General features: G+C 53.0%; 6 protein-coding genes across 6 annotated transcripts in view; 3 read left to right on the top strand and 3 right to left on the bottom strand.

Annotated features, from left to right (window-relative positions):
- The window catches only part of EAH_00018390 (hypothetical protein, conserved), a gene marked incomplete at both ends in the record, with an annotated part of 3368 nt that extends 1431 nt beyond the window's left edge, over positions 1-1937 (top strand). The window contains 3 exons of the mRNA XM_013397462.1: positions 323-505; positions 586-1245; positions 1735-1937. Of these exons, the coding sequence (XP_013252916.1) occupies positions 323-505; positions 586-1245; positions 1735-1937 (1046 nt within the window). The remainder of the gene's footprint in view (positions 1-322; positions 506-585; positions 1246-1734) is intronic.
- A 1310-nt stretch (positions 1938-3247) lies between these two features.
- EAH_00018380 (hypothetical protein) lies at positions 3248-4307 on the bottom strand (the record flags this gene model as incomplete). The annotated part of the gene is made up of 2 exons (XM_013397461.1): positions 3248-3467; positions 4300-4307. The coding sequence occupies 2 exons, from the start codon at positions 4305-4307 to the stop codon at positions 3248-3250; spliced, it is 228 nt and encodes a 75-aa protein (XP_013252915.1).
- A 1684-nt stretch (positions 4308-5991) lies between these two features.
- EAH_00018370 (hypothetical protein) lies at positions 5992-6728 on the top strand (the record flags this gene model as incomplete). The annotated part of the gene is made up of 2 exons (XM_013397460.1): positions 5992-6173; positions 6323-6728. The coding sequence occupies 2 exons, from the start codon at positions 5992-5994 to the stop codon at positions 6726-6728; spliced, it is 588 nt and encodes a 195-aa protein (XP_013252914.1).
- A 161-nt stretch (positions 6729-6889) lies between these two features.
- EAH_00018360 (jmjC domain-containing protein, putative) lies at positions 6890-10077 on the bottom strand (the record flags this gene model as incomplete). Its single annotated transcript, XM_013397459.1, has 7 exons — positions 6890-6981; positions 7414-7506; positions 7603-7665; positions 7826-8200; positions 8337-8584; positions 9005-9620; positions 9831-10077. 7 exons carry the CDS (start codon positions 10075-10077, stop codon positions 6890-6892), a joined length of 1734 nt encoding a protein of 577 aa, XP_013252913.1.
- Positions 10078-10826: 749 nt separating this feature from the next.
- Positions 10827-14771, top strand: EAH_00018350 (molybdenum cofactor synthesis protein, putative; the record flags this gene model as incomplete). The annotated part of the gene is made up of 9 exons (XM_013397458.1): positions 10827-11445; positions 11851-11902; positions 12118-12199; positions 12444-12547; positions 12743-12941; positions 13194-13356; positions 13533-13567; positions 13887-14267; positions 14445-14771. The coding sequence occupies 9 exons, from the start codon at positions 10827-10829 to the stop codon at positions 14769-14771; spliced, it is 1962 nt and encodes a 653-aa protein (XP_013252912.1).
- A 3165-nt stretch (positions 14772-17936) lies between these two features.
- EAH_00018340 (splicing factor U2AF-associated protein, related, putative) lies at positions 17937-21256 on the bottom strand (the record flags this gene model as incomplete). The annotated part of the gene is made up of 5 exons (XM_013397457.1): positions 17937-18044; positions 18267-18357; positions 18635-18810; positions 19434-19886; positions 20099-21256. 5 exons carry the CDS (start codon positions 21254-21256, stop codon positions 17937-17939), a joined length of 1986 nt encoding a protein of 661 aa, XP_013252911.1.
- Positions 21257-23950: the final 2694 nt, after the last annotated feature.

Below are 23950 nucleotides of genomic sequence, written 5' to 3'. Positions count from 1 at the left end.
AGCAGCACCTGCAGCAGCAGATGAAGCAGCAGCAACTACAGCAACCGCAGCAGTATATTGGCGGCCTTCGTGTGGGTGTGCAGCCGCAGCAGCAGCAGTGTATAGTAGGTCCGCAGCAGCAGCAGCAGCAGCAGCAGCTGCCGCAACAGCAACTAACGCCGCAGCAGCAGGTCTACATGCGGCCTTTGGCGCAATCTGCAGGTACGCCTTGAAGCACTTTAGAAGGAGGAGCAGCAGCGGCAGCAACAGCAGCGGCAGCAGCAGCAGCTCTTTTTGCTGTTACCTTCTGTGTGTGCATGCGCTGTCTTTCGCTGTGCTGCAGCTGCAGCACCTCTTCCTGCTGCTACTCCCTTGGGGGGCCCCCCGTTTGAAGCTCAGGCCGTGCCCATGGGCCCCCGTGGGTCTCGCCCCAGCAGCAGCAGCAACAGCAGCAGCAGCAGCAGCAGCAGCAGTGGCGGCGGCAGCAGCGGCAGCAGCAGCAGCAACAACAGCAATGCTGAGCGAAGTGTACAAGGGGGCCCCCGCGGCTCCCCTCGTGTGCGGCAGCCGCCTACGATGCGTTCGGGGGCCCCTACGCACCTTCAGATACACCTGAAGGCACAGAGTCGCCTGAAGAGACTCCAGCTGCTGCTGGTGCTGCTCCTGCTGCTGCTGCTGGTGGTGGTGGTAGTAGTAGTAGTGCTGCTGCTTCTGGGAGAGGGACTGCTGCAGCATCTTCGGGTGCTGCTGCGCCCCCTGCTGCTGCTGCAGCAGCAGAAGACGGGGCAATAATTCGCGGCTGCTCTACCCCAATAGAGATAGAACGGTATTACGAAGCTGCTGCTGCTGCTGCAGCAGCAGCAGCAGGAGTATCAAGCGGGAGTGCTGTCTCCGAAGGTTCAGGAGGGCCAGCAGCAACAGCAGCAGCAGCAGCAGCAGCAGCAGACAAAGGGGCATTAAGCGGTGCTGCTGCTTCGGTAAAGGAAGATTCATTGCAGTGGTGCGTGCAGCAGATTCAGCAGGTGCTGCAGCAGCACCCTGCAGCAGCAGCAGCAGCAGCAAAGCTACGCGGTAACCGCCCTATGCTGCATCAAGCAATACTAGCGCATGCAGCAGCAGAATCTCAGGGCTGCGGCTTCTCCTTTGCTGGGGCCCCCCCTAGGGGCCGCCTCGGGCGCTGGTTAGACATAGAGATGGTTGCAGCACCGCCTGAGTTAGAGGAAGTTCTCATTGTTCTTGCTGCTGCTGTTAAGGTCTATATCGCAGGTCTGCTGCTGCTGCTGCTGCTGCTGATGCTGCTGCTGCTGCTGATAGTGCTGCTGCTGCTGCTGATAGTGCTGCTGCTGCTGATAGTGCTGCTGCTGCTGATAGTGCTGCTGCTGCTGATAGTGCTGCTGCTGCTGCTGCTGCTGGTGATGTGTGCTGCTGCTGGTGATGGTGCTGGGGATGGGGATGATGGTGATGGTTTGCTGTTGTTGATGCTGCTGCTCTTTATGCGTCTGTGTTGCTGCTACTGATTTTGCTGCTGCTGCTGTTGGTTAGGCGGCTGCTGCAGGTGATGCTACTGCTGCTGCTGCTTCTGCTCCTGCTACTGCTTGTGCCTTTGCCGCTGCTGCTACTTCTGCTGCTGCTGCTGCTGGAGGGGTGTTGCTGTTGTTGCGGACGCCTGAGCTGTCGCACTCTGCTTCACAAGCAATAAGGCTCATGCTGCTGCTGCTGCTGCTGCTGCTGCTGCTGTGATGTTTGCGGATGCAGAGGTAGTAGCTGCTGCGGAGCAGCTGGAGGCGAGAGACTTCGAGCAGTATGGGGGCCCCCTGGGGGCCCCCGGCAGGGAGGGTACGGAGACAGCAGCAGCAGACGGAGACGATCCCGATCCCAATAGAGACACTCAGCTGCCTATGAGGGTCTTGATGCCCCACCACATCTTAGAGGCAGCCAAGTCCCTCCCGCCTCTCTAGGGTTTAGGGTTTAGGGGTAGCTAGCGTCAGGTGCGCAGCTGGGGGGCGAGCAGCAGCGGGAGCAACAGCAGCAGCAACTGCACCAGCAACTGCAGCAGCAGCAGCAGCAACTATGCCGTTGCTGCAGAGCAGGCGCAAAGCAATCGTTACAATTGTTTGTCTCCGTGCCGCAATGCGCATGGCTAGCTAGCTAGCTAGCCAGCTAGCTAGCTAGCTAGCTAGCTAGCTGTTGCTGCAGAGTGTATATTTGTATGATAGAGGTACTCCCCTTTGTCTGTGGGCGTTTGTTTAGCAGCAAATATTTATATTTGTTTGTATTTAGAGACGCATATTCCTAATAGAATCCTATTTGTATTACTATTTGTATTATACTGAGCGTAAATAGCTATTTGGCTAGCTAGGTGGCTAGCTAGCTAGCCAGATAGCTAGCTAGCTAGGTGGCTAGACAGACGCACACCTTCTCTGCTGTCTCCCTCTACCCGCCCGTGCATGCAGCCCCACTGCCAGCTAATAGCCTTTATAACAGCCTGTAAAATAAAATCCTGCAGGACCTTCTTCCCTCGCCACGTAGCTAGCTAGCCGTCCCTAGCTAGCTGGGGCTAGCTACGGCGTAGCTGGCTAGCTGGCTAGCTAGCTAGCTGTGGCTAGCTGGGTAGCTAGCTGTGGCCTACTGTACGGAGGGTCTGAAGTCGCTGGCGTGCTGCAGGTGCTGCACGCATGCCCAGGAGGGGCGAGCTAAGGGGCGATCCTTCTTGCAGAGGAGCGCGCAAGGGTTTAGGGTTTAGGGTTTAGGGTTTAGGATGGGAGAAGGTCTTCGAGGTCTTCTTCCCTGGCCCCATTTGCGACACCTACGCACCGGTTAGGGTATTGCTTCCCCGTTGTCTTATCTTTTACAGGCCAGTACTCCATCGTGCATACTCTACCTGAAGAGACATATTACGAGGGTTTAGGGTTTAGGGTTTAGGGTTTAGGGTTTAGGGTTTAGGAAGGACACCCATTCCATCGCACATGTTGCAGCTAAGAGATAAACAGACATATACGACGGTTTACGGTTTAGGGTTTAAGGTCTAGCTAGGGTTTAGGGTTTAAGGACTAGCTAGGGTTTAGGGTTTAGTAAGTATGGCCCATCGTGCACGTTGCAGATGAAGAGGTAAACAAGCACATGCTAGGGTTTAGGGTTTAGGGTTTAGGAGTTTGGAGCCTAAGCCAGCAGATCAATAAAAAGCAGAGGCAATAAACCCTAACAAAGAAATGAAGAGACAGGGATAGAGACAGAGACCAAAGAGAATAGACAAAGAAGAGACATTTTATCAAAGTGCTGCATTACCTCCTTCTCTTCCTCTACTGTACGCGTCTCTAAGTATAGCCGCCACCTCTTCTTGTGGGGTCTTGGGATCGCCTCCAGTAGAACGATCCCCAGGGAGACGATCCCCAGGAGACCCTGGATCTTCACTCGGGGCCTCCTCTGCTGCTCTAACAACCACGAAGCAGCCGGCGAGGCAAACGAACAGCAAACGAATGCAGCGCATCCTGTGCAAACCACAAACCCTAAACCCTAAACCCTAAACCCTCGCTCCTCTGGGGTTTTCAAGAAGCTGCAGCTAGCAGAATCCATGCAGGAAGCCCCCTCCCTCTAGCGAGAAGCAACCAACACAAATATGAGCCAAAAGCAGCAGCAGCAGCAGCTGCAGCAGCAGCAGCAGCAGAAGCAGCAACAGTAACAGCAGCAGAAGCAGCAGTACTACTAATTGACTCATGCAGATCTGCGGAGAGCAGCAGCAACAGCAGCAGAAACAGCAGCAGAAACAACAGCAGCAGAAGCAGCACCAGGTCTGCTTCGCCCTATACAATCAGCAACTAACTACGAAGACAGAGCTGTTTTATTCTTCTTACTTGAGGGTTTGGCAGGGGTAGCTGGCTGCAACCGAGAAGCAAAACCTGAAGCAGCGAGATAGCTAAGTGCGAGCAGCAGACGCAGACTTCTTTAAAAATTAAATAAAGAAGAAGAATAATAAAAACAAACATAAATAAATAATAATAATAATGAAGGAATGTCGATGCCCTACACCAACAATCGACTCGACGAGCGGCGCGGTGGTAGGGCTTCGGGCTTAGGGTTTAGGGTTTAGGGTTCTGAGGGTTTAGGGTCTAGGGTTTAGTATGAAACCTCTTTTCCTGCTTAACTTTAGCCTAATTGATTTAATTTTAAGGGCTTTCTCTGCGTGTTATCGCCCGAATAAACTACGCCCAGTCGATATACCACTGCAAGACCGCGAAGACCAGTCGGTCGCTACACTTCGAGGTGTATATGCACCTCAAGGTGTATATACACCTCAACATACACCTCAGGGTGTATGTACACCTCAACATATTCTTCTGGGTGTATGTACACCTCAAGGTCTATGTACATTTAAAGGTGTATCTACACCTCAAGGTGTCTGTACACCTCGAGGTGTATGTACACCAAGGTTTATGTACACCCGCTTTTATACACCTTTAGGTGTACATACACCTTGAGGTGTATGTACACCTAAAGGTGTATAAAAGCATCAACGCTTATGCACAATATAAGATGTGTATACACCTCAATGTTTATATATAAACCTGAAGATGCATGCACAACTCAAACACAGGTTTGTTATACACATTTCAAGGTGTATGCACACCTCAATTTTTATACTGACTCTGGGGTTTGAGCTGCCTGTACATCCCAAGAAGACTGACTGTGAGGATGCGGTGTACTGAGCTGTACATACACCGCAGGTTGTATATAATTGGTGCTGATATATATATATATATATATATATATTGTCTAGCTGGGGTTGAAGTTACTTAGTTATTCAAAGTAGATAAGTTTAATAAAACGGTTAAAACAATAATAAACGAAAAGAAGGTCCAGCAACACCCTCTAGGGCTAATGGTTAAGGGAGGGAGCTTCTAAACCCTAAACCCTAAACCCTAAACCCTAGAAAAGATTACTGTGTTGACGGCAGCAGCCCCGCATGCAAGCGTAGGGCCCAGGCACCTTTCAGTAGACAATTGCTATTCACTTCAATCAGTAGCTAACCTCCGCATGTGCAGACTAAACCCCAAACCCTAAACCCTAAACCCTAAACCCTCGAATTGAAGGCTAGAGGAGAGCACACCTCGACTCTTCTCGAGGCCAGTAAGAGCACCTTTGCAGCCGGCTAGTAGTGTTTAGGGTTTAAGGTGCTCAGAGGGTTTAGGGTTTGGAAGTGTGTGTAGGGTTTAGGGTTTGGAGCATTTGAGGGTTTAGGGTTTGGGGGGTCCTGCATCTGCATACGAAGCCCTAACACCAGACCAAGAGGCGTACAGAGAAGGATGAAGGCAAGCGAAGCCCTAAACCCTAAACCCTAAACCCTAAGGCCCTGTGGGTGCGTCTGCATGCGTCCTCTTAGTCAAGGAGAGCTGGGGATTCGTATCATTGGCAGCAGCAGTTGCTGCTGCTGCTACTGCTGCTGCTGCGTAGGGTGAATCTGCGCTGAGCGCAGCTGCTGCTGCAGCAGCAGAAAGTGCAGCAGCAGCAGAAAAGAAAAGCATACCTATTCTAATTGGGGCTGTTGCATAGCTGCTGTTTGCTGTGACTCCGCTGCAGCTGCTGCTGCAGCACTTACTATCGCTGCTGAGGCTACTGCAGCAGCAGCAGCAGCAGCAGCTAGAAATGAAACCAGTTTGAGATGGAGATGCTGTTTGTCTCCGCCTGCACGTAGTGCCACCATCCCTTAGGTATATAGAGACAGTCTCCTGGCTGCAGCAGCACATCTATGCAATCTGTCTCCTCGAAGAAGAGTTTAAATTGCTGCCGCTGCTGCCTATACACCTCAGGAGGAAGGCTTGTTGCACACACCAGAGAATTGGGTAAGCTAGACGTGTTGCGAAGCAGTCCCTGCAGCAGCAGCAACAGCAGCAACAGCAGCAGCAGCAGCAACTGCAGCAACAGCCCCTGATCCAAGGACACAGGGGGCATCTGTGCGGCCAGCAGGAGCTTCAGCAGCAGCAGCTGTTGCTGCTGCATCTCTTTGACGCGCGGCGAATGCCTCAGCAGCAGCAGCAGCAACAGCAGCAGTCACCAACAGGAGCGGAGCAGCAGGAGTGCAGAAGCAGCAGCAGCAGCAAGATACAGCAGCAGCCACCCCACGAAGGGAGGGACAGCAGCAAGGGCTGCTGCTGCAGCTCTTTGCTGCGCATGCAGCCCCAAAGTACCTGCTGGAATGGGTATAAAGCTTCTGTCTGATTTGTGGGGTATAGCTGCATGCTTTTGCTGCCGACTATCTGAGTAAAGATGTTCTCGCTGCTGTCTGTGTGCAGCGGGGAGACAGTCCCTTTAGGGCCTATCCACATTAAACGCGTTATCTCCGTTGCAGCACCTGCAGCAGCAGCAGCAGCAGCAACAGAAGCAGCAGCAACGGCACCAATAGCAGGAAGCGTAGCAGAAACAGCAGCAGCAACGGCAGCACATTCAAAACACACAATAAGCAGTTCTCTAAAGAGCTGCGACACAGCACCAGCGGCAACAAAACCAACCAACAGAGACAGCAGCAGCAGCAACAACAACAGCAAAAACAGCAGAGGCAGAAGCAACAGCAAACGAAACAGCAGCAACAGAATCAGCAGCAACAGAAAGAACGGGAAAAGGGCCGCAGCTGGAACAGCAGCAGCAAGAACAGCAGCAGCAGAGCAACAGCAGCAGAGCAGCAGCAGCAGAGCAGCAGCAGCAGTAGCAGCAATCCCCACAAGCAACAGCAAGGTCCGGTGGAGGGGCTTCTCTAGCTAGAAAGGGCAGCTGCTCCAGCAGCGCATGCTGAGCAAGATACCCAACGGGGCCTCCTGAACCCTCTGCAGCAACACAAGAAGCGGCAGCAGCAGCAGCAGCAGTAGAAGCAGCAGCAGCAGTAGCAGCAGAAGTAAAACCACACGGAAAACTCCTCCTTCTAAGGAGGAACGCTAGCCAGCACAGCAGCACCGAAAGCACTTGGAAGCTGCAGCAAGAGAAGCAACGGCTGCAGCAAAGCAGCAGCTGCAGCTGCAGCAGCAACAGCAGCAGCAGCAGCATACGAGGGGAGGCGATAAACTCGGTGTAAAATTCCTCAAAGAGCATCAGCCGCTGGGTCCAGCCCTCCTCAGCGTAGGAACTGCCTGCAGCAGCAGCAGCAGCAGCAGCAGCAGCAGCAGCAGCAGCAGCAGCAGCAGCAGCCAAAGCAACAGCAGCAACAGCAGGAGAAGCTTAAAAGGAGACAGCGGTTAGAGACACATAAAGATAAACATAAATAAAACCACAAAAGGAGACAGCAAAACAGACAAACGCACATGGAGACAAAAAAAGAGGAGACACAAAGGAGACAGCAGCAACAGAAGAGACAGAAGAATGAGAGGGGATAAAGAGAACCCCAAACCCTAAACCCTAAACCCTAAACCCTAGACCCTAAGTAAAAGGAGACACCTGCTTTTAACTCACCTATCTCCACAGGCACCAGGCGGTGGCCAATCTGTCTCCTCAAGCGGCCCCAGTCCCTCCACAGCTTCACGCAGGGGAGCCCAGCCCCGCCTCCTGAAACCCCACATAAACCCTAAACCCTAAACCCTAAACCCTAAACCCTAAACCCTAAACCCTTAATGGAGAGCAACATAACAACAGCCAACATACCTCGGATAAGAAGAGGCTTTTGCTTGTGCAGGTAATTCACTAAAAAGTCCTCAAACCCAATGGCTGCATACACCAAACAAACCCCAAACCCTAAACCCTAAACCCTAAACCCTAAACCGTAATCTGTGAGCACTCGTAGCCTCTAGGCTTGAGCACAACGCTACCTTCCTTAGCAAGCAAGTGCCTTTAGAGGTGATCCCTGAGGGTTTAGGGTTTAGGCTACCCGTTGTTTCTTCTACAGGAGTCCGCCGTCTATTGATGGGCACGCGGGGCTCTGAGGAGACACTTGGGGCTTTGTTTAAATCTGAAAGGAGACACTTATCTGTCTCCACATCAAGGGGCCCCTTGGGGGCCCCCCGCTGGCTGGGCTCTTCCTCCTTGCTGCCACCCGACGCACAAGGCTGATGTTCATGCGGTGTTATCTCCCGCTGCTGCTGCTGCTGCTGCTGCTGCTGTTGCTGCTGCTGCTGCTGTTGCGGTTGTTGCTGCTTCTGCTGCTGCTGTAGAAGTAGCAAACGCTCCCTCAAGACGTCGAACGCAGCGGCTGCTGCTGTCAGTCGTCTGTACACCCGGATTTTGGGGCCCCCCATTATAAGTCCTGCATCGCAGACCCTAAACCCTAAACCCTTAACCCTAAACCCTAAACCCTAAACCCTTGACCCTAAACCCTAAACCCTAAACCCTAAACCATAAACCTTTTAAAACGCTAGAAGGCTTCCAGGGGGGCCCCCTACCCAAGTCTAGGTAGCGAAATCCAAGGCGAAAACCCTCTTCTGCTGTGTCTAGGAAATCCTGCTGTGCTGCTGCTGCTGCTGCTGCTGCTGCTTTATCGGTTGCTGCTGCTGCTGCTGCTTTAGGTGCTGCTGCTGCTGCAACAGCCGCTGATGCACTCGCAGCATAGCAGAGACTGAGGAGGAGACAGGCAGCACCATGGGCCTCGCGACACCAAAGAGGGACAGACTCCCAGTGCCCCATGTGCAACCTGCACAGCAAACCCTAAACCCTAAACCCTAAACCCTAAACCCTAAGCCGTAAACCCTCAAACCCTAAACCCTCGGTAGACCCCTCCATCGCTCTATCGCTAATGCCCTCTTATTTAAACCTCTACGACAGCCTGAGGTCCCCGTAGAGGGGCCATGGGGGTCCCCTGCTAGGGCCCCCATATATGGGGGGGCCCCCATAAAGGGGGGCCCCTATAAAGGGGGGGCCCTATAAAGGGGGAGGCCCCTATAAAGGGGGGGCCCCTATACAGGGGGGCCCCTATATGGGGGTGGCCCACTTTATGGGAGCCCCCCTTCTAGGGGGCCCCCTTTCTAGGGGGCCCCCCTTCTAGGGGGGCCCCTATAAAGGGGGGGCCCCCTTCTAGGGGGCCCTTGGTATATGATTTGTTGTGTGGGCGTACCGTCTCCAGGAGGCCTCGTGCAGTTCAGCAGCGGCACTGTGGAGGGCCTCTAGCACTTCTCTTTCGTGTTGTAGAGAGGGGCCCCCATTACGAAGATAAGGAAGGGGCCCCTTCTCAGGGGGATCCATAGGGGAATAGACTTCGCCTTCTGTGCTGCTGCTGCTGCTGCTGCTGCTGCTGCTGCTGCTGCTGCTGCTGCTGGTGTTGGCGTTGCTGGTGTTGTTGCTGCCGATGCTGCTACTAGTCGTGCTGCTGCTGCTGCTGCTGCTGCTGTCGCTGCCGCTAAGGCTGCTGGTATTTCCACCGCTGCTGCAGAAGTTGCAGCTGCTGCTGCTGTTGTTGCTGCTGCTGCTGTCGCTGCTGCTGCTGTTGCTTGTGTTGGTGCTTTGTGTCTTCTGCTGGGGGGGGCCCCACGAGAGGCCCTGAGGAGACAGTACAGCCTCTGCTGCAGCAGGAGGCGCAGCAAGGAGACAGTGCCCCTCTTCTGCTGCTGTCTGCAGCAGGCTGTAGAGGGCCCCCTCTTTAATCGAAGGAGGGGGGCCCCCCAGCAATTTGCATGCAGCCCCAAAACAACTCCATAGAGAACAACGCTCAAGGGCACTGCACTCGGGGCCCCCTAAGTTGCAGCCACACATACGCAGTAGATTAATATATACCAGCAGCAGCAGCAGCAGCAGCAGCAACAGCAACAGCAACAGCAATAGCAGCCGCAGAAGTAGCAGCACAACAGCAGCAGAAATGCCAGCAGCAGCAGCAGCATCAGCAGTAAAAGCAACAGCAACAGCAAAACGAGCAGCAACAGCAGCAACAGCAGCAGCAGCAGTACCTTGGGTGATAGAGTCTGCTATTGCTTGCAGCTCTTTGGGGTTTAGCTGGCAGTCGTTGCAGAGGCCCCTAAAGGCATCCAGGAGGCCCAAGGGTACAGGGGGCCCCTGGGGGGCCCCCGTGATATCTTCATGGGGGGGCCCCTTAGCTTGGATGGGGCTGCACTCCATGGGGCCACCAACAGGGTTTGCTGCTGCTGAGGGGCCCCCAACAGGGCTTGCTGCTGCTGAGGGGCCCCCTGCAGGCATAAGGGCCTCTAAGGAGAAATCAGGGGCCCCTGCTGACTCAGGTTGGGCCCCTTTGAGGGTCCTCCTTGATGTGTGCTGCGGGCCTCACAAGCAGCAGCAGGAGCTGCAGCAGCAGCAGAAGCAGAAGCAGAAGCAGAAGCAGCAGCAGCAGCGGGGGGCCCCTGAGTTACTTGGAGGCGCAGCAAAGGTAGGGAGAGACGAGGGGCCCTAAAAAGAGCAGGGGCCCCTGTTCGAGGGCCCCACAAGAGGAGGAGCAGCACAGATGCTGGATGGGCGCCCCCAGGCCTTCAAAGCAATACAACAGTTGCTGCTGCTGCTGCTGCTGTTATTGTTGTTGTTGCTGCTGGTGGTCTTCAGCCCGTAGCCTAAGTACCTAACAACAAACAACTCCACTAAACAAAGGGCCCCCTTATGATGGGGGCCCCACAGTTTGAGTTGGGGGCCCCCCAGCACAGAGGGGACTGGGGGGCCCCTCTGAAGGGGCCCCCAAGGGGGCCCCCCTTTCTCATTGTTCTACTTCAGGTGCTATCTTCTTTGAATTGAATTTATTTGCTGATTGAAAATATCATTAAATAATATTAGTTTTACTGAAGAGCTGCAGCAAACCCTAGGGGGCCCTTCGTGCTGCTGCCTCTGGGGGGGCCCCCTTCAGTGTTGGGGGCCCACGAGGATCTACTGCAGCTGCAGCAGCAGCAGCAGCAGCAAACAAGCAGCAGCAGCAGCAACAGTAGCAGCACCAACACGGGCCCATGGGGCCTCTCTTTAATGGGGGAGGCCCTCGGGGTGTGGAGAGGGCCCTGCTTGTTTTGCTGGGGGCCCTCTTTGGGTTTGCTGCAGCAACTCCTGCTGCTGCTGCTGCTGCTGCCGCTGCTGCTGCTCTCGCGAGGCAGCTCGTGCAACGAGCAAGCGCTCTGAACCCACTGCGCAGCAGCAACAGCAGCGCCGACAACAGCAACAGCAGTAGCAAGGGTCGCAGCCGAAGCAGCAAAAGCAGCAGCAGCAGCAGCAACAGCAGCAGCAGCAGCAGAAGGAACAGCAATGCATGCGAGGATTTTCAGCCCCTTTTCATAGACGCAGCAGCTCTGCTGCAGCAGTCACCGAGTCTCTTTCGTTTCTCAGCAGCAGCAACAGCAGCAGCAGCCCCAGCAACAGGAGCAGCAGCAGCAACAGCAGCAGCAGCAGCAGCAGGAAGCCTGTGGTTCAGGTGTTTGCTGTCTCCTAGACAGATTGAGAGGCAAGGGAGACAGTTGCTGCTGCCTTCGTGGGGTGTAGAGTCTCAGAGACAAACTGCATGCTGCAGGGTCCTCCTTGTAGGGGCAGGGGGCCTCGGGGGCCCCATTGCTGTTTACCTCACAGGCGCAGGAATAGGTACGAGCTTGCTGCTGCTGCTGCTGCTGCTGTTGCTGCTGCTGCTGATGATGATGTTGTTGCTGCTGATGATGATGATGTGGTTGCTGCTGCTGCTGATGATGTGGTTGCTGCTGATGATGGTTGCTGCTGCTGTTGTTGCTGCTATTGTTGTTGTTGCTGCTGCAGCTGTTGCTCGTGCTGCTGGTGCTGTCGTTGTTCTTGTTGCTGCTGCTGCTGTTGCTGCTACTCCTGCGCTGCTACCGACGCAGCAGATTACGCAGCAAAACCACAAACAAATTGGTGGTGGTGGTGCTGCTGCATATGCTGCTACTTCTGCTGGGTTTGCTGCTGCTGTTGCTGCGCTTGCTGCTGTTACATTTGCTGCTGCTTCTGCTGCTTCTGCTGCTGCTGCTGCTGCTGCAGGGCACCTGACCATTGTCGATGGAGACACCGTAGACGCAACAAACCTCCACAGGTGGGGGTTTGCTGCTGGCCTCTAAGGCAGCCCCGTTGCTGCTGCTGCTGCACTTGCTGCTGCTGCATTTGTTGTTGCTGTTGTTGGTGCTGGTGCTGTTGCTTCTATTGAGGGCGGCAGCTGATTGTGCTGCTGCCGCAGATCTTGCTTCTGTCTCTGCTGCTGTGCTTCTCATGTTGCTGCTGCTGTTGCTGCTGCTGCTGCTGCTGCTGCAGGCAGGTGTTCTTCAGGGAGGCAGATGTGGGGCGCAGCAAAAGTGGGGCCCTTGCGCGAGTCTGCCGGCTACTGGACTCGGAGGTGAGTTCTAGAGGAAACAGCAGCAGCAGCTGCTGCTGCCCCTGCTGCTGCTGTTGCTGCTCGTGCTGCTGCTGCTGCTGCTTCTGCTGCTTCTGATGCTGCAGGAGATGGCAGTAGAGTCGTGCGGCTGCTGAATCTGGTCCTGATATTGCTGTTGCTGGTTCAGCTGCTGCTCGTACAGCAGCTGCTGCTGCTGCATATGTTGCTGCTGCATATGTTGCTGCTGCTGCTGTTGCTGCTGCAGGCCTCAGTGGAGGCTGTTGAGGCTTTCGTAGACTGGAAGCTGGCAGGGGAGCTCGTGCCCAGCCACGACATCGTTGTGGATGCTACAGACAGCAGAGAAGCAAGGTTAGCAGCAAACGCTGCTGCTGCTGCTGCTGCTGCTGCTGCTGCTCTGGTTGCTGGTGCTGCAGCAGCAGCCGCTCATTATGCATGCGTTTCTCTTCACAGTTGCGTTCGCGTTGTTAGGCAAGGGTAGATAGGCAATGAGTGTCTCGTGTGCTGCTGCTGCTGCTGTATCTGCTGCTGCTGCTGCTGCTGCAGGTACGTATTGAACGACGCATGCGTCTTAGGAGGGAGGCCCCTAGTGTGTGGCAGTGCCCTGAAGCGAGAAGGCCAGGTTGCTGTTTATAACTTCGCGGGGGGCCCCTGCTACAGATGCATCTTTCCTGCTGAAGAAGGGATAGGGGGCCCCCAGGGGGCCCCCAATTTAAAAGACAGCGGCGCATGCGATACACATGGGGTACTGGGGCCCGTGCCGGGCCTTATTGGCCTTATGCAGGTGAAGCAGCAGAAGCTGCTGCTGCTGCTGCTGCTGCTGCTGCCGTTGTTGTTGCGGCTGCTGTTGTTGCTGCTGCTGTTGCTTCTCCTGTGCAGCAGCTGCTGCTGGTGCTGTGGCTGCTGCAGTGACTCTAGCTGCTGCTGCTGCTGTAACTGCTGCTGTTGTTGCGTGGCTTTTAGGGCCTTGAGTGTGTGCAGCTGCTGGTGCTTTCAGGCTATCGCGGTGCTGCAGATAGCTGGGGGCCCCCCTCTTAATAAGGGGGCCCCCCCGAGCCCTGGGGGCCCCCAAGGGCCCCGCTTATTTGTCTATGACGGAGATGACAGTCAGAGGCCCTGGCGCTCCTTCGCTCTCCGGGGCAAACAAAAGGCCTGCATAGGTCAGAAACTAGGGTTTAGGGTTTAGGGTTTGGGGGTTAGGACTGGGAATGCGGTATCCAGGAGTTGGGCGTTGTACGGCAGGTTCAGGGTTTAGGGTTTAGGGTTTAGGGTTTAGAAGGCGAAGAAGCGCGTAGGTGCGTGCGTCTGTGTGTCTATGTTTGGGGTGTCTCTGCAGCTTGTGGAAGTACACCGCAAATCAAGCAACTGGAGGTCGGTCCCTCAGTGGCTCTTCGTGGGGGCCCCTAGGGGCCCCCAATTCGTGGGGGCCCCACAGCTGCTTCTGCGGGGGCCCTCAGAAGGGGCCCCCGCAGCAGCAGCTAAAGGTGCTTGCTGTGCAGAGAAAGGAGGGCCTCCTGCTGCTGTTGGGGTCTCTCCCCATACGCTTGCATAGACAGAGTCTTTTGCTGCTGTTGCTTCTGCTGCACTTCTTTCTGCTGCCGCTGCTACACTTCTTCGTGCTCCTGCTGCATTTCATCTTGCTGCTGCTGCTGTTGCACTTCTTGCTGCTGCTGCTGCTGCTGCGTTGCAGCCGCGTCCGGAGTACTCGGGTGTATGTTGGTACCCTTCTGTCTCTCCTTCGCGACGTCTGTCTGCTGCTGCTTTTGCTGCTCGATTGGCTACGTGGGGGGCCCTGTGGCAGCTGCCGGCCTTCTCAGCTGCTGCTGCCTGGCTGCGGCGTGCAGCAGCAGCAAGTGATGCTGCTGCTGCTGCTGCTGGGGAGATGCTAGTGCTCATTGACGTGCGGCCCCACACCCAGTTCGCTGTGGCTCGCCTCCCTTATTCTCTGCACTGGCCGCTGCAGGACCTTCTTAGCTACATAGAGAGCAGACAGCAGCAAGTTGCTGCTGCTGCTGCTGCAGCAGCAGCAGAAGGGGCGGCTACGCAGCCTTACGAAGGGCGCGGGTGCGAGGTAGGCCACGGAAGGACCTGCTACTCATTTTGTACCAGCAGCAGCAGCAGGAGAGGGAGCAGCAACAGCAGGGAGCAGCAGCAGCTGCAGCGTTGCGTGCTGTTGTGGTGTGTATTGTCTGTGGGGTTGTTGTTATGACTGCGTTTATGTGTATATGTTGTTTATATATTTATTCAGGAGGTGTCTCTCTTTTTAAAGGCCCTTCTTCATCTCCCTCAACCCTCAGCAATTCATATGTCGTCTCCTCTTGCATTTGTCTTCATATGCAGAAGAGGAAAAGACTCAGCCATAGCAACAGAAGCGGTGCATGCGCTATTTAATGCTGCACAGGGGCCCCAGCAAGAACAGGGAGTCCGGGGGGCCCCCCAACAGGGGGGCCCCCCCATAGGGGGCCCCCCAGGGAGGGCCCCCACAAGGGGGATGGGCCCCCCTAGGGTGTTTAATCTTGACAGGGGCCTCGAGGGCCTCGTAGAAGAGGGACTCATTCGCATGGCTGTACCCTGAAGGGCCTCTTAGGCTTGGGGGCCCTTGTTGCTATTCTGGGTGTGGGGCCTATCTATCTATATCTATGTATATATGTACATACATGTACATACATACATATAAATATGTGTTCATACTTATTTATTTTATTTATTTATTTAGAAAGGGGATAGCAATTGCTTTAGCAAGGAATGCAGAAGCTGTAGGTGACGGAGAGGCATGAAGAGAGACAAAGAAAGGGACAGAAGGAGACACTAAAATAAGAGAGGGTCTCCTTCTGCTTCGCAGCTGTCTCCTACTTCCCTCAACACTGCACGAGACAAACAGACCTCTCCAGAAGCCGCAGCAGCATAGGTAATAGCGGCAGCAGTAGCGGCAGCAGCAACAGCAGCAGCAACAGCAGCAGTAGCCATGGCATGGCACGGCTACAGCACCCCAAGTGCTTTGCCTCGCAGCAATGTTTGAGGTGTCTGTACACCTGAACTAAGGGCCCCTGGGTCCCGTTGTGTTTATCTCCTCAACATTCTAATACTCTGCCAACTGTCTCCTCAAAAGGAGACACCGCAAAGTGCGCTTCCTCACACCTACTTAAAGGGGGCCCCCACCTCTAGGGGGCCCCTCTCACTGCAGTCTCTTTAGGGAAGTCTCCAAAAGAAGTGTTTATATACAAGAATCAACAGCAACAGCAGCAGCAGCAGCAGCGGAAGCTGCTGCTTCTGCTGTTGCTTTAGTCTTGCTGTTGCTGCTGCTGCAACAGAGAACTGGTAGAGCTTTTTATCATATACCCCTCCCCTCTAGGGCCCCCAAGGGGGGCCCCAGGGGGCCCCTTTAGCGCATGTCAGGGGCCCCTGGGGGCCCCTGATTCTGTTTGATTTATTCTTCCGTTTGCACTTCGAATTCTTCGTCGCTACTTTGTTCCTCTACCCATTCCTGAGGAAAAGGAGACAGGAGAAGGAGACAGGAGACAGGAGACACTTTAGCTGCCCCACACGCAATGCCAAGCACATGAAGCCACGGCAACAACAGACACCGTACACAATCAGCAGCAGCAGCAACAACAGCAGCACCATCAGTAGAAGCAGCAGCAACAGCAAAAACAGAAGCAACAGCACCACCAGTTACAGCAGCAGAAGCAGCAGCATGAAGCGCTGATAGTGGCCGACAATAGACTGGGAGGAGACAGCTAATGAACTCCCAATGTCGTAAGAAGAAGAGACAAAAAGATTAAAAAGGAGACAGCAAAGCCCCACCGCAAGTCAAAGGAACTGCTATCTCAGCCTCTTTATGTAGAAACAGAGAGCAAGACCAAAACAAACAAAAACAAAAACAAAAACAAAAATATATAAACAAAAGACAGAGGCATGCATGCAGCAAGGGCCTCACCCCAAACCTCTCTAAATTATCCTCCTCAGCAGCTTTTGCGGGAGCCCCGGGGGCCCCCGAGGGCCCCTCGGAGGAGACAGCGGTTCCGGCGTTTGTGTCTCCTTGCTGCTGCTGCTGCATGCAAAGAAGAACAGAACGCATGCAGCTGCTGTGCATGCAAAACGAATGCCAGCCCCACCAGACAACTAAACAAAGGAGGGAAAGTAAAGGTAATAACAGCAACAAAGAAGCTGCATGTACACCGGAGCCTCATGCATTGCATGGATGCATGCATGCATGCATCCAAACAATAAACAATTGCCCCTAGAGACCCACCCTAAACCCTAAACCCCAAACCCTAAACTTTAAACCCTCAGGCGTGTGAAGCACATGTTTGTATTTTGGGGAAAGCGGCTAAACCTCTAGGGCCCTAAACCCTAAACCCTAAACCCTAAAACCTAAACCCTTAATCCTAAACCCTAAACCTTGAGCTCGTCGGTCGTTTGTTTAGCAAGGAAGCCCCAGGGTTCTGGGCCAGTCCCTACTCCTACCAAATCACCCACCCAACCCCCCTAAACCCTAAACCCTAAACCCTAAACCCTAAACACTAATGAAGGAAAGGACCTGTTTGCGCTTAGAGGGTAAACAACTGGCCCTAAAGTCTGTAGTGCCATCAAAGAAGAAGGCCTCAACGACGCGGCCATCGAACATCCGACCCCTCATCTTCTGGAGACAGCAAAAGGAGACAGCAGAGGAGACACCAAAGGAGACAGATAAACAGATACAAACAAATAAAAAGAAATAGCAAGCAAATAAATATTAAAATAATAACAGGAGACAGCAGAGGAAACAGATAAACAGAGATACAAACAAATATAAAGAAATAGCAAGCAAACAAATATAAAAGAGGCTCAGCAGCTGCATGCAAGGAGACACACAAAGACAGCATGTTCTTAGAGACAGCATACCCAAAAAAACAAACAATTACAAAAACAAAACAAATATTAACAAACCAAAGAGAACAGAGACAGCCACAATTCGGCAGCAATTGAAGCAGCAGCAACTACTGCAGCAGCAACTACAGCAACAGCTGCAGCAGCAACACAAGCAATCCCAGAAGCTGCTGCAGCAACAGCACCAGCAGCAACAACAGCAACCGAGAGACAGAAGGAGACTCAGACCTCTATCACTGTCTCCGCCTCTTCAGGCTGTTTAAACTTCAAGCACACGACGCCTTGGGGATGTCGCTGCAACACAGAGTGCATGCAGCAGCAGAAGCAGAAAACATTAACAGCAGCAGCAGCAGCAGCAGTAGTAGCAGCAGCGGCAACAGCAGCAGCAGCGGGGCATCGAAGGCACAGCATACACGACTCCCAGGCAGCAGCCTGAAACGCCTTAGGGGACCTTTTTCGCAAACCCTAAACCCTAAACCCTAAACCCTACGCATAAACCCTTGCCTCGCAGCTTAAGAGAGTCTCAGGGTTTGGCACGTTTGAGGGTTTAGGGTTTAGGCCCAGCGTACAGAGTGAGTATCGGTTTGCCCCTTGGCATGGGGTTTAGGGTTTGCGATTAGGGTTTGTGTCTAGGGTTTGTGTCTGTGGTTTAGGGTTTGCAGCCAGGGTATAGGGCTTAGGGCTTGTGTTTAGGGTTTACGGTTTGTGCTTAGGGCTTAGCATCTAGGGTTTGTGCGGGGGGTTTATGGATTAGGGCTTGTGCTAAGGGTTTTGGGCATGTCTTTAGGGTTTATGCTGAGTGTTTATTGATTAGGGTTTGTGCTCAGGGTTTAGCCTCTGCGTTTAGGGTTTAGGGTTTAGGGTTTAGGGTTTATGGTACAGGGATGACTGTGACTTTGTCTGGGGGAGAAATTTTCGCGACTTCTTCGAGGACTTCAGTGCGGAGTTCTTCATAAAAGGTGTCTCCTTCTTCATGCTCCTTAAAGCGCAAAAGGAGACAAATAGAGACAAATAGACATTACTTCCGGTGTATGCTAAAGAGTGCTGTCTCCTTATAGAAGGACTGCGTCTCCCTATAAGGCTCTGTCTGTCTCCTGCCACCTGTCTCCTAATAAGAACTGCTGTCTCTGTCTCCTGTCTCCTTATAACCATTGCTGTCTCTGTGCTGTCTCTTCTTTCCTTGCTGCTGTCTCCTTCTCACCTCTGCCTCTTGCAGCGAGTACATAGGCCTCAATACCACAATATTATGCCGTCCCCTTCCTGCTGCTGCTTCGCTATCCCAACTCAGCAGCCTGCGGAGACACCCCAAGCGCACGTGCTGCATGCATGCATGCATGCATCAGGCATGCATGCAAGGTGCTGGCTGCAAGCAGCCGCTGCTGCAGTATGTCCTCGAAAATAGCAACTGTCTCCCTCGGTCCCCTTTTGTCTCTTTTTCGGTGTTTCTGCCTCCTCCTGTCTCCTTTTGTCTCTCCTTTTGTCTCTTTTTGTCTCTTTCCGGTGCATGCACACTGCATGCATGCACACTGCATGCATGCATGCTGTATGCATGCCTCTTGCTTGAATTACCTGTCTTGTTCCTGCCTTGCAGCTAATATCTTTTTACGTCTTCTTCTTAATGCCGCCTGCTGCACCGCTGAGGCATTTGTGGGCTGAGGAGACACCTGGGAAGACCCTTCAGAAGACCCTTGAGGAGACACCTCAGCTGTCTCCGTTTGCTTCTTCGAAAACTCAGCACGAGACACCTGCATGCATGCAGCCCCAAATGCAAAAGCAACAACATTAACAACGAAGACACAGACAAACAGCAATAAACCCTAAACCCTTAATTCTAAACCCTTAACCCTAAACCCTTAACGCTGCACCCTCATTCCTAAACCCCAGCCAGTAAGCCATAAAGCCCCAAACCCTAAACCATCAACCCCAAACCCTAACCCCAAAGCCCTAAACCCCAAACCCCAAACCCTAAACCCTAAACCCTAAACCCTAAACCCTAAACCCTGTACTTGCCCGAATGGTATGTGTGTCGGTGACGGCGTAGTTGTCGAAGTAACGGATGGCTGTCTCCACGCTGGCTTCGTGCACGAAGCTGAGGAGACAGTCTCCTTTAAACTTCCCCTCGCTGTCGCAGTATAAACGGATCTTAGGCTGCACTGCATCCGCAAACCCCATCCCCAAACCCTTCGCATGCATGCATGCATGCATGCACGCTTAGAACCTTGCATGCATGTATGCATGCACGCTTAGAACCTTGCATGCATACATGCACGCACAGATGCATGCATGCATGCATGCATGCATGCATAGAAGAGTGCATGCAGGGCAGGGTGAAGTGGGGCTGACATGTTTCGGGGTCGAGTTTGAATACCCCGGCTTTTTTGAAGAGTTCAGCGACATCTTTTTGAGTGAAGTGTTGGGGGAGGCCGCAGACATAAACGTTAGGGTTTGTCTTTGGGGCTACAAATAAACCCTTTAAACGCTTTTGCTTTCTTCTCTCTCTGTATGCCTTCCTCTTCGCTGCCTTTAATTGTCGCTCTTCAAGCGCTCCCTCTTCCCCCTTCTCGGGTGTATGTACACCTAAATCCTGCCCTTCAGCCCCCTCTCCTTCACGGGGGGCCCCCGAGGGGCCCCCAACGCTCGCAGGGGGGCCCCCCGTACCCTTCTCGGTGGGGGCCCCCACGGTACGGGGCCCCTTCGACCCAGAAGAGCCGCCGCCAGGGCTCCTTACTGCTGCAGCAACAGCAGCTAACATCAACGCCTCTTCTCCTGAGGGGCCCCTGCTGCTGCTCTCCGATGCCGTTGCTACCATAAAGTCGTAGTCCTGCATGCATGCAGGCGTTCGTGCATGCATGCACGCATGCATCCCCAAGAAGACACCCCGATACTAAGACTGCTCTTCTACGCATACTGAAACAAACCAGATCAACCTAGGGAAGCTGCTGCTGCAGCTCGTGCTGCTGCAGCTGCTCCTAAAACTGCTGCCTCAGCTGCTGCATGCATGCATGCGTCTGTGTGTATGTTGGGGCTTCTTACGTGCTTGGGTCTCCATATTTTGTCGACAGTATCAAAGACCATCCACTGGCCATCGGGGCCGCAGTATTTGAGGGCTGAGTCAACCAGAGCAAAGGGGGCCCTTGTTGCTGCTGCTGCTGCTGCTGCACCTGCAACAGCAAGCGCTGCTGCCTTCTCTGTTGCTGCTCGCCGCTTTTTGCCGGGGACTGCTGCTGCTGCTGCCTCAGCAAAGGCCGCTGCTGCATGCGCTTCTGCTGCCATCTCTGCTTTTGCTGCCAGCGCCTCCGCCTCTTCCTGCTGCTGCTGCTGCTGCTGCTGCCAGCTACGCAGCGCAGCAGCAACAACCGGGTGCTCGCAGATGGTGGACCACTGGTCTTCTCCTCGCCGCAGCACATAAGTCAAACCATCAATTAAATTCCAAGCAAAATAAACCCCCAAAGCAGATAAACTCAAAGGCCCCACTATGCTTCCCTCAGCGCCAGTACTATCCCCGCCTTCTGCTGCCCCGCTGCTGCTGCTGCTGCTGCTGCTGCTGCTGCTGTTGGTGGTGGCGTTGCTGGAATTATCGCCGCTGCTGCTGCTGCTGCTGCTGCTACTGCTACTGTTGCTGGCGTTGCTGGTATTATCTCCGCCGCCGCCGCTGCTGGGGCTGTTGTTGTTGTTGCTGCTGTCGCTGTTGCTGCTGCTGCTGTTGCTGCTGTCCTCACAGGACGCGCGCTTCTCCTCTGGGCTGCCAGTGCTGTTAACACCCTTCTCCTGCTGTTGCTGCTGCTCCTCCTGGCTTTGCTGTTCTTGCTGCTGTCCCTGGTTTTGCTGTTCTTGTGCCTCTTGCTGCTGCTGCTGCTGCTGCTGCTGCTGCAGCTGCAGCTGGCGCTTCTGCTCCTCTTGTAAGACGGCAACGGCATCAGGCGGCAGCACCACATACCACTCCTCCTCGTCTCCTTCCTGTGTACCCCCACCCTCTTGGGGGCCCCCGCTCTCTTGGGGGCCCCCGTCCCCGTGGGGGCCCCCATCCCCTTGGGGGCCCCCACCCTCGTGGGGCCCCTCCCCCTTGGGGTTGCCCTCACCAGTGTTCTGCTTATCCCCATCATTTCTAAGGGGCCCCTGATCCGCTGCAAGTCCTTCAGGACCCACAGGGGCCCCCTGAGGGGCCCCCTGTTGCTGCTCCGTAGTGCTCATTAAATCAAGCAGCAGCAGCAACAACCGGCACCGGCAAGGGGCCCCTGTGCTGCTGCAGCAGTTTTTCTTTCTAAGAGGTTTATATTTAGAAATTATACAAGAATTTATTTTCCAATGCTGCAGCTGCAGCTCAAACCACCTATAAACCCTCTCTGTACCCTCTCTGCTGCCAACCTGCTGCAACGGGGGCCCCCATAGTAGGGGCCCCCCGATGCATGCGCAGATCCTGTGCTGCTTCTGAGGTTTTTCTTATACAAATGAGAACAAAGAAGATAAAATTACTTGATATATTTTCAAATACAATACATCTCTGAAGCCTTCGCTCTGCTTATTGTAAGGCCTTTAGTACGCAATATATATACGCCAACAACAAACTTCAAGACAGGTAAATCTCTAATCTAAAAGAAACTGAAGAACTTATTTTCCTACAAGATATAGCTTCCAGACTTTACCCTTCTTTTGAGGTGTACGCGTACCTGCCTCCTCCAGCATCTCCAATAGCCCCCACATAGATATCTCAGGGTAAGGGAAGAAGAGGGGGTCTTAAGAACCCCACATCTCTAAACCTTTGTTCTGTACAGCTGCTTAAATAACTCAAAAAGATATACTTGTGCGAAAAGAAAGCGATTAAAAGGTGTATGAAACCGATAAGACGCCTTTAGTTGCTACCATACAAATATCCATCTATGAATAGAGCAATTCTCTCGGGGTTTTATATTCACATTTGAGGTTTATGTGTCTCACTTCAACGCCAAGGACATACAATAATTATAAGAGAACAATCATAAAGGAATTGAAAAAGATGAAGAAAGACTCCTTTGTTTATGCTGCCTTAAGAGACAGACAGCCCCCCTCTGTCCTTAAGAGACAGACAGCCCCCCCGCTTAATCGGCGCTCACGCTGAAATCTAATATACTATGCATGCATATGATTATTCTATGATAATGGAGTAATATACAATTCAGGAATAGTAAGGATGTGGCAGGGCTATTAATAAATCCTTGAGGCTTGCATCGATACCGTCACCCCTTGGGTTTCTATCGACATCATTGCATGCAGCTATTCCTAATAATTATAACAAACAGCCTCGTATCCATACAAAGATAAGTGTATAATAGTCAGAGTCTTGAAAAACTAGAAACTCATATAGTGTTAGAAAGCCGCTAGCCTCCCCCCTCTTCCTCTTAGATTATACGGTGTATATAAAGATAAACGAGATTTGCAGAGGGGGCCCCTCCTTACTTCTTCAAAGTGTAGTTGATATTCAGAAAAGCAAAAATAAAAAAAAGAAAAAGTCTCTTCTCTGAAATAACGCATGCAAAAGGGCAGAACTTCGAAACGGGTTTTTATTAAAAAGTTAGTGGATATCAGCATGCAAGACAATGCGAGTAAAGGAAGTACTTTCATAGGCCTTAGCTATATTAAATGTAGCTATATCAAATATATATATATTTGATATAGCTTTAGTTATCCAGCGGTGTGCACGTTCTTCGATTTACTTATCCAGAAGGGCAGGGTGCCCTATACACCAGAAGAATGAGACTCTATCTTAATAGAAGTATATAAGAAGGAGGGATATCTGTTGCAAGCAGAGAGGTGCTCTATGCTGTCTTCGCTCTGTAGATACTAAGAGACAACCTGAGAAGCAGCAGCCCCTTTATGAAGGTGAGGGGCTTCGCAGGCCCTCAACTCCCTCAGTTTAACCTACACCTGTGATGTCTTCTTCATTATTTTGCAGATAAAGCCTCTTCTCTTTTAGAGAAGGCTTTCTTAATGAAGCCCCGCTAATGAAGGGAGAAACGCTGGAGCTGCTAGTGGCAGTGGAAATAAGACAAAAAAAGAAGGGTCTACTGGGATCGGTGGGATCGTGGGGCAGCACCGGAGACGTCTATATCGCTATACTTCAGCAGCTGTCCTTAGGGCTCCTCGTGAACACCCCTCATGCGTTGCAGATGAAGATATATGCCTTCTTCTGTATGGAAGAGGGAGAGGAGGTAGAAGCCTCAGCCTTTTGTAAGAACCCAACAAGGGTTATTACCGTAGAAGAATCGAGTTATTCAATCAGTTAACTGCAGCTACCAGCCGTTTGCTTAGCAGACAATAAAATAAGAAAGAGACTAAGAGGAGCGGGTGTCTCCGCTACCCCTCCAGTAGTGCCGCTACTAAAGCGCTGCTAAGAGTATTAGGGGGGGAAGGGGTTGGGGGGGTCAGCTCTTCCTCCGCACCCGATTCAAAGAAAGAAACAGAAATACTCAAGAGTTAAAGAAAAAGAGTTTGGGTTGTAGCATTGATCTCATCAGTGGTAGCAGCAGAGGTAAACAAAAAAAGAGAATAAGAACATACAAAGGGCAGCCCTCGCCCTGTGTTTAAGCAGGATATGTATGAGCCTTTACCTTCTTTAAGATGCGGGTAAGCCGGTGTATAGACACCTCTCCATGTAAAAGAGGTGTCTATACACCGGAGATACTCCGCTAAAGCCTCCAGCAGCAGTAGAGTTGCGTATTAACAGATGCGCGTAGAGGCAATAGTAGCCTTCCCGGGCCTCTGGAAGTTGCTGTTGCATGCACTTCTAATAGCATGCAGATTGGCACTAAGGGCCCACCTATTAATTCTTAACAATTGTCTACAGTGATAGTGCATGCAATAAACGAAGCTTGGGAGTGCTTGCAAGAGGGCTTGTCTTGCAGCAGAAGC

The sequence above is a fragment of the Eimeria acervulina genome, genomic scaffold (genome assembly GCF_000499425.1).
Source record: "Eimeria acervulina Houghton genomic scaffold, Eah_scaff120, whole genome shotgun sequence".
Lineage (NCBI taxonomy): Eukaryota > Apicomplexa > Conoidasida > Eucoccidiorida > Eimeriidae > Eimeria > Eimeria acervulina.
The sequence above is the reverse complement of the archived record's forward strand: the minus strand, read 5'-3'. Positions and strand labels throughout refer to the sequence as shown.